General features: G+C 44.4%; 1 protein-coding gene and 1 pseudogene across 1 annotated transcript in view; one reads left to right on the top strand and one right to left on the bottom strand.

Annotated features, from left to right (window-relative positions):
- Positions 1-9,193, bottom strand: part of Pnpla7 (patatin like phospholipase domain containing 7) — an 82,361-nt gene that overhangs the window by 20,421 nt on the left and 52,747 nt on the right. Inside the window, exon 21 of the mRNA XM_021156454.2 lies at positions 5,549-5,698. Within this exon, the coding sequence (XP_021012113.1) occupies positions 5,549-5,698 (150 nt within the window). The remainder of the gene's footprint in view (positions 1-5,548; positions 5,699-9,193) is intronic.
- LOC115030428 lies at positions 3,771-3,867 on the top strand (annotated as a pseudogene).

The raw sequence follows: 9,193 nt of genomic DNA, 5'->3' as shown, positions 1-9,193 counted from the left end.
CTTCTGCACTGTGTGATACAGCTGTGTCTGAGTCACTTCTGCACTGTGTGATACAGCTGTGTCTGAGTCACTTCTGCACTGTGTGGTACAGCTGTGTCTGAGTCACTTCTGCACTGTGTGATACAGCTGTGTCTGAGTCACTTCTGCACTGTGTGATACAGCTGTGTCTGAGTCACTTCTGCACCTGTGTGATACAGCTGTGTCTGAGTCACTTCTGCACCTGTGTGATACAGCTGTGTCTGAGTCACTTTTGCACCTGTAAGTAGTTCCAGTAAAACTCACTGGTTCACCATGTTAGGCTTTGGTGGCCTTTAGTTTGTCATTGGTCCCATCTGGGTGGGGTGGCCAGCTACTTGTCATGTAACTCCAGGAGTAGGGTCACACACATCTGGTGTGTGAGTATTCTCTCTTGCTGCTTAGTGATGAGTTTGGTGATTCCAACCCAAAGATGTGACCCATGAAGTAAATAACTGGTAAATTATTCTTGCAGTCTATAAAAATTCCTGTTCTGTGAAAGACAGTATTGGGGCCTTGAGGAGATGGCTCAGTGGTTAAGAGCACTGGCTGCTCTTCCAGAGGACCACGGTTCAACTCCCAGGACTGGCATGACAGCTCACAACTATCTGCAATTCTAGTTCCAGGGAATCTGATAACCTTACACATGCAGGCAAAACACCAATGCACATAAAATAAAATTAAATAGATTTTAAAAAGAAGAAGAAAAAGAAAGATAGTTCAGGCTGGAGAGATGGCTCAGTAGTTAAGAGCACTTACTGCTCTTCCAGCGGTCCTGAGTTCAATTCCCATCAACCACATGGAGGTTCACAACTATCTGNAATGGGATCCAATGTCCTCTCCTGGTGTGTCTGGAGACAGTGACAGTATATTCATATACATAAAATAAATAATTCTTAAGAAAGAAAGAAAGAAAGAAAGAAAGAAAGAAAGAAAGAAAGAAAGAAAGGAGGAAGGAAGGAAGGAAAGAAGGAAGAGTGTTCAATGAATAAAATGACAAGATACTGATCAGGAAAAAATATTCACAAAAATAACTGCATAATAGAAAACTTATCTAAAATATATACAAAAGAGTCTTAATCTTCAACACTATGAAAACAACCAGGAAAGCCAGGGGAGATGGCTCAGTTGACAAAGTGCTTGCCATATAAAGCTGAGGACCAGAACTTAGATCCCTAGTGCCCATGAAGAAGTCCAGGCTGGCCTGCAACCTCAGCACTGGTGGGGCAGAAACAGGAGGACCCTGCTAACCAGCTATCCTAGTGAGTCAGTGACATACAGACGAGCAGAGCAGATGAAAATGTCTTGTATCACTTATCAAAGGGAAACATAATTAAAATGGGGCAGCACTGGTTATCATATATTTGCCATATGATCCAGGAATCATGTTCCTTGATGTTTACCCAAAGGAGCTGCCAACATGTTCATACAAAATCTGCACATGGAAGCCAACAGTCGTCACGGCCACGACCGGAAGCCACCAGCATTCCCCTCACGAGGTGGGTAAACTGCTGGCTAATTGAACAAAGGAAAGTTTTAAAAAAAAACAACTTTTGGGTGGAAGAGCTGACTCAGTGGTTAAGAGCACTGGCTGCTCTTCCAGAGGACCCAAGATCAATTCCCAGCACCTACATGGCAGCTCACAACTGTCCATTTGAGGAAATCTGATACCCTCACATACACATACACTCAGGCAAAATGACAATGCACATAAAATGCAAATAAATAATAAATAAATAGATCATTACAAAAATAAAAATTCTTTTAAAAAGTTATCAAGCTGGGCAGTAGTGGAACATGCCCAGAGGCAGGTGGATTTCTGAGTTCGAGGCCAGCCTGGTTTACAAAGTGAGTTCCAGGATAGCCAGGGCTATACAGAGAAACCCTGTCTTGAAAACAAAAACAAAAGCAAAACAAAGCACACAGGAAGTTATCAAATCACCTACCAAAAGACATAGAGGGAACTCAAATATAGAATCCCAACCATGTGTCACTCTGAAAAATAGCTACATTAGGGAAACAACAAAAGACCAGCGGCCACCAGGGAGAAGCGGTGCAGAGAGCAGAACTGTAAAAAGTACCTTCCATGATCCTGTAGTAGTGAGCACTCATTGTCACACATATCTGCCCACAGAACTACAACAGGAGTGAGCTCGCATGTGTACTCTGTACCCTGAGCAATTCAGACTTGACACAAGTCCCACTCTGCAGGGGGTGATGGTCGTGGGGTAGCTCTGCATGGAATGGAATGGCTGTGCAATCCAGGATTCTTCCCAATTTGCTTTGATTCTACTACTCTTCAAAAGCAAGGGTTTTTATTGTTTTTGTTGTTTTGTTTTGTTTTTGTAAGTCAAAGGTCTTTCTATGTAGCTGTGACTGGCCTACAACTCACTATGAGAATCAGGCTGGCCTCCCATTTGCAGCAATCCTCCTGTCTCTGCCTCCTAGGTGCTGGGATTACAGATAAGTGCTGCCATACCTGACTTTAAAAAGTGAGTCCCCTTCCCCTGTAGCCTCCACAGTAAGAAAATAAACAGCCCAATCAGACAATGAGAAAAAGAAGCTGGGTGGTGGTAGCGCACACCTTTGATTCTAGCACTCAGGAGGCAGGGATAGGTGGATCTCTGTGAGTTCAAGGCCAGCCTAGTCTACACAGTGATCTTCAGGCCAGCCAAGACAACATCGTGAGATCCTGTCTCAAAAAAATACAATACAATAAAAAATTAAATAAATACATAAAATTAGACCCTGCTATCACCATGCTTCTATCAGAATGGTTATAACTAAAATACTAGCCGGGCATGGTGGTGCACGCCTTTAATCCCAGCACTCGGAAGACAGAGGCAGGTGGATTTCTGAGTTCGAGGCCAGCCTGGTTTACAAAGTGAGTTCCAGGACAGTTGGAACACAGAGAAACCCTGTCTCGAACAAACAAACAAAAAACTAAAATACTAATGACACAGAATATTGGCAAAGATGTGAGGAAATGGGCCCTTCACATGTCACTAGTGGGAACACAAAATGGTCTAGATATTGTGGAGAAAGCCTAGTAGTTTCCTACTAGACTGAACATACTCTTAAGACTCCAGAAAAATGAAAATGTATATGAAAAAAGTCCATCTGTTGAGGCCTGCTCCCCCCTCCCCAGCATAGCTGTAGATATTCTGTTCCATGGCCCCCAGCTAGACTGTAACATGGCTGCCAGTCATTGACACAGAAAAATAACTTGACTCAGAGCAAGGTCATGCTGATCACATATCCTGTTATGTTCTGTAGGAGCTTTGTTAATCATAAGATGTTCCAAACCTACAAGCTTTACGTAAGACTTAACAAATTAAAGATCACTATGAACTGTTATGTCTAAAATGGTTTGCGTCAGAGCCAACCACCAGGTAACACTTTCAGCACCCTAGTATGAGCTCATTGTGGGTTTTACATTTTTAGCCTTTATAAGTGGGCCCTGGGAAGTATCACAGCTTTCAGCTCTTGAACCTGAGCTGTTGCCCCGGTGGATCAGTCTTGGGGTGTGCATTCAATAAGCCATCCCCTCTTAACTGAGATTGGTGTTCATGTGGTTTGTGGGGCAACTCCTAGACCCCAACACATCTACTACACAAATGACAACAGCAATTTAATTCACAATGTTCCCAAACTGGAAACCATCCAAGCACCCTTCAATAATGGGTGACTAAGTTAACTGAATCATGCCTTTAGTGGTGTGAATACACTCTATCAGTAAAGAAAGCAAGCCGTGCTTGCTCTGGCAATAGTACAAAGATTGAAATAGTACAAAGATTAGCATGGCCTCTGAACAAAGATGACATGCCAATGTGTGAAGGGCTCCATATTTGAAAAAGGAAATCTCATTTGGCCACATGCTATAATTCTATGTGTATAAATTTCTCAGATCAGAAGGATAGCAGTCAGTATCAAGGACAGCTGTTTAGATATCAGTGAGTAGGGAGTCAATAGAATGTGGCGGCTTCTAAGTGACAGCTGCAAGGTTTCTACAGCAATGAGAGTTGCAGCTTTGGTGTGGTCTTAGCTATGTCTGTGTCAAAGGAGGAGGCACATGTGCATTCACATACATACATGTATATATACATACACAAAAACAGCTAATGAATCTGGAGCTAGCCTTTACAGAATACAAAATATCACGTTGCTGGTCTTAGCCTCATATACAGTGTCATCAGAGGTGACACTGGGAAAGGCCATGGGGGCCTTTCCTCATTGATTGGCCGTTTCTTGTTATCTCACAATTGTCTCAAAATAAAGAAGTTTTCTCTATCGAGCAACCCAACATTGCGCTGGACTCTGCCTAAACTATCCAACCAGTGTCACTTCAAATGAACGGGACTTCCTATACACCTGTAGTATGTTTCAAGAATATCAAACAAGCCAGGCATAGGGGACGCATGCCTTTAATTCTAGGACTAAGGAAGCAGAGGCAGACTGATCTCTGTGAGTTCAAAGCCAGCCTGGTCTACATAGAGAATTCCAAAACAGCCAGAGCTACATGAAAAGACTGTGTCAAAAATGAAATGGAACAAAACCAACAAAATTTTAAACTATATATAATATATACTATACATTAAGTTTTTATTTTAAGAATACTCTATAAGCCGGGCGTGGTGGCACACGCCTTTAATCCCAACATTCTGGAGGCAGAGGCAGGTGGATTTCTGAGTTCAAGGCCAGCCCGGTCTACAAAGTGAGTTCCAGGACAGCCTGGGCTATACAGAGAAACCCTGTCTCAAAAAAACAAAAACAAAACAAAACAAAAAAAAAGAATAGTTTATAAATAATAGATACTGTATTATCTTTCAATTTCACAGATCTTTGGTTTGTATTATTTAATGTTTTATATATCAGTGTTCTCGACCTTCCTCATGCTGCAACCCTTTAATACAGTTCCTCATGTTGTAGTGACCCTAACCATAAAACTATTTTGTTGCTACCTCATAACTGTAATTTTCCTGCTGTTACAAATTGTAATGTAAATATCTGATAAGTAGGTTATCTTACATGTGATCCCCTAAAGGGGTTATGGCCCTCAGGTAACTAACTGCTGAACCATCCTGCCAGCCCTAGGCTCTAAAGTGTAATAGCTTCTTCCTGACGCAGGGTCCCTCTGGGCTTCATCCTAGGACTAATCTATATCAAGGGCTGGCCCACAGAGTGCTCTTGTTCTAAGCCTTGCCCCACCAGAGCTGCCTGGTCGCAGCCAAGGGCACTTTCCAGATGCTCAACAGCTCCATGGCCATGGCCTCTGACACCACTCCAGCAAACAGAGTGCTATAAACACAGTCCTGTAGCAGGAGACCCTCCTAACAAAGTCTCGGGTCCCCCTCTGAAGGATTCCTAGCACATTATGTACTACTAAATACTCTGTGTCCATGCAGGTCTCAGAGCCTCAAAATCCCTCACTTGTAGAGAGTTCCCTTTGAGTAGAGCCTCCCTGGCTCAAGATCCATTCTCAGGGTAGAGGGCTACTGGTGACTTTTACCTTCAGGACATGTCTGTGGCTTACCGATGGCACTGAGGGCATGTTGGAGCTCCAGAGCAAAGGCAGTTAGGGGCACATCCTCAGAAGCAGGCAGTGCTGCCACTGTGGACAGATTGCCAGGCGGGTTCCCCAAGTCCCATTTGCTGCTTGCTGTGTTAAATCCAAGCTGGTGACCTGTAGGCATAGAACCAGGAATCAACATGGAAGGCTGGGCCACCAGAACAGCTTCCAAGGTTCCAGATGAGGCAGGGTGCCACCCAAGTATGACCAGGGTCTGCTTTCAGTTTCCCAATGACTAAAGCAGTCCTGTGAGCAATACCAAAACTATGTTTACCCTTCAAAGCTTGGGAACTCAAGGAGCAAGAAAACCTGGAAAACATTCTGCCAGGTGAGAGCACCCCTCCCCCCCCATAGCCTCATTATGTAGCCTAGGCTGGCCTCAAATCCACCTGTGTTAATAGTATATATACTACTGTGTCGGGAAGGACTTGTTTCTCTTTATGGTTTTTTTGGTTTGTTTTTTTTTTTTAACCTAGAAATGGTAAGCTTAGAACAGCAACAAACACGCCTTTATTATCTATTATCCATGTGGGATTTGCAAACCCAAAGAAAGGTGAGAATCAATAAGGAAGGTCATTCTGGGGCTGGACAGGGCAGGTGTGCCCTGGCTGATACCAGAAGGAACACCTGGAGGAGAGACCAAAGCAGGCAGAGCCTCCGTGAGACCAGGACCGTCATGGGTCCCATAGTTCCTTACCTAGATAGATACCCAGGGTTCTTCTACCTGGGCTCTACTCAGCTGCAGGGGATGAGGCCACCCTTCTAACACAAGTGCAAGACCAAAGACATTTTTATTTTGCTACCCTTCAGCAAAAGATCCTGGTACAGGTTCTTCTCTTGTCATGTGTCCCTCCTGTTTCCATGAAGGTGACTAAGCAGATCTCACACCACCTGGTAGACTTATCCCCACTTGACCAGGGTTTCTTGTGGCATTGCCATGCTATGGGCTCCCTGGCCAACAATGTCCCACCCACAACTGACCTTCTGTTGTACTCTGACACACAAACACAGACCCATCTTCAGGTCTGAGCTGCCTGTCTCCCTTAAAGGCAGTTTCCAAATGGCTGGCTTCATCTCTGCTCCTCACCCCAGGAGCAGCTTCCAGAGACTGTCAGATACACGATTCCAAGAGGATGGACATGTGTCTGCACAGAGACTGACTTAAGTCAGGTGCAGAGGTCCAGGTGGAGCTCCAGGGCTATGTTCACTAAACTAGCAACTGGTGAAGCTGGGCCACGGCCAAGAGAGCCACCATGTTTCCAGATGACACAAGGTACAGGGCAGTAAGAGAGTTGAGGAAGGGTTTGCCATTTCAAGCAAACCTAAGAGCAGGGAGAGAGATGAGAAGCCACACTTCATGTCACATGCCTACTAGGTGGTGACAAGCAGAAACAAGTCTGCTTCTGCATCATACATATACCACACACACTACACACACTCCTGTATCATACATATACCACATACACTCCACACACACTCCTGCATCATACATATACCACACACACTACACACACACACACCCTGCATTATACATATACTACACACACCTTCCTACATTATACATATGCCACAACACACTACATATACCCTCCTACATCATACATATACCACACACACTACATACACTTCACATATATATATCATACACATCATATACATCACACACACACAACTCCCATACATATCACCTAGGTACCATGCATTCACCAAACATATAACACATACATGTACCTTATGTGTAACACACACACACACATACACCTCACATGTATACCTCATGTACACACATATATAAAAATAGTCCCTGCAGAATTGTTTAAAACAAGTTGAGAAGGCAAGGGTTACTAGAGCACACCTTTAATCACAGAACTTGGGAGGAAGAGACAGGAGGATCTTTGTGGATCTGGGGCCAGCTTGGTCTACATAATAAGCTCTAAGCACCCAGGGATACATAATGATACTGTCTCAAAAAATAAAACAGAACAAAAAACATAACAGCAATAACAACAACAAAAAATAAGTGGACCTTTAATCCCAGCAGATTAAAGGGAGGCAGAGGCAGGTGGATCTCTGAGTTCTAGGCCAGCCTGGTCTACAGAACAAGTTCTAGGAAAGCCAGGGCTACACAGAGAAACCCTCCCCTCTATTTCTGATGGGAGTGCAAAACTTGTACAGCTCCCTTGAAAATCAATATGGTAGTTTCTTAGAAAATTGGGTATTGATCTACCTTAAAACTCAGCAAGCTACACCAATTGAGAATATACCCAAAAGATACTCCTTCATACTAGAAGGACACTTGCTCAATTATGTTTATAGCAGCTTTATTCAAAGGAGCCAGAAACAGGAAACAACCTAGATGTCCCTAAACCAAAGAATGGATAAAGAAAATTTGGGGTATTACTCAGCTGCTAAAAAAAAGTAATATCACGAAATTTTCAGACAAATAGAAAAAACTAGAAAAAAAAAATCACCCTGAATGAGGTAACCTAGACCTAGAAAGACAAACATGGTATGTACTTACTGATAAGTGGATATTAGCTGTAAAGGATAACCATGCTTCAATCCACTGACACAGAGAAGCTAAGTAACAAGGAGGGCTCGAGGGTGGGGGTGAGACAGATAGGTCTCCCTGGGAAGGGAGACTGGAATAGAGAATGAAGGTGGGAGGTGGGATGGGGAGTAAGAGGTTGGAGGCCGGGATGGGAACAAGAGGGATCTGGAGAGAGGGAGAAGGGACTGGAGAAGACAACTGCATTGGGGACATCTCAGAGATGAGTTAGAAACTTAGTACAATGGAAACTCCCAGGAATGGACAAAGGTGACCTTAGCTCAGCCTCCTAGCAATGGGGGCTATGAAGCCTGAACGGGCCACCACCTGTAACCAGGCAACTCTCAGTGGAGGGATAGGGGTACCAACCCAATCATAAAACCTTTGACTTATAATTTGTCCTGCCTATGAGACGTGCTGGGGTAAAAACATGGTGCAGAACTTCTGGGAGTGTCCAGCCAATGACTAGTCCAGCTTGAGACCCAAGCCATGGGAGGGAGCCCAACCCGGACACTGCCTGGAGGGCCAGGATGCAGAGGCTGGATTACCCAGAGGCCCGGGATAGAAAGTGATTCTCAATGACACTCTGTTATACTCATAGATTGCTGCCTAGCCCAGCTGTCATCAGAGAGGCTTCGCCCAGCCACTGATGGGAACAGATGCAGGGACCCACAGCCAAACAGTAGGCAGAGCTCAGGGAATCTTGTACAAGAGGGGGAGGAAGGATTCTAGGAGCCAGAGGGATCAAGGAACTCCACAGAATCAATTAACCAGGGCTCACAGAGACTCAACCAACAAGCAGGGGGCCTACATGGGTTTAACCTAGGCCTCCTGCATATGTGTTACAATCGTGTAGCTTGGTTTTCTTGCAGAACTCCTGAGGGCGGGAGGAGGGGCGGTGGGAGGAGGGGCTGTCTGTCTCTTTTTGCCTGCACTTGAGACCTTTTCTTCATGCTGGGCTACCTCATCCAGTCTGACTTTAAGGGAGGTGCCTCATTGGCAGATTCATCTGGAATAACAAGAAACCTAGGATAGTAAAAACTCTTCTCAAGGATAAAAGA

Source organism: Mus caroli, chromosome 2, assembly GCF_900094665.2.
Source record: "Mus caroli chromosome 2, CAROLI_EIJ_v1.1, whole genome shotgun sequence".
Classification (NCBI taxonomy): Eukaryota; Metazoa; Chordata; class Mammalia; order Rodentia; family Muridae; genus Mus; species Mus caroli.
Note: the sequence above shows the minus strand (reverse complement) of the source record. Positions and strands in the feature narration are given on the sequence as shown.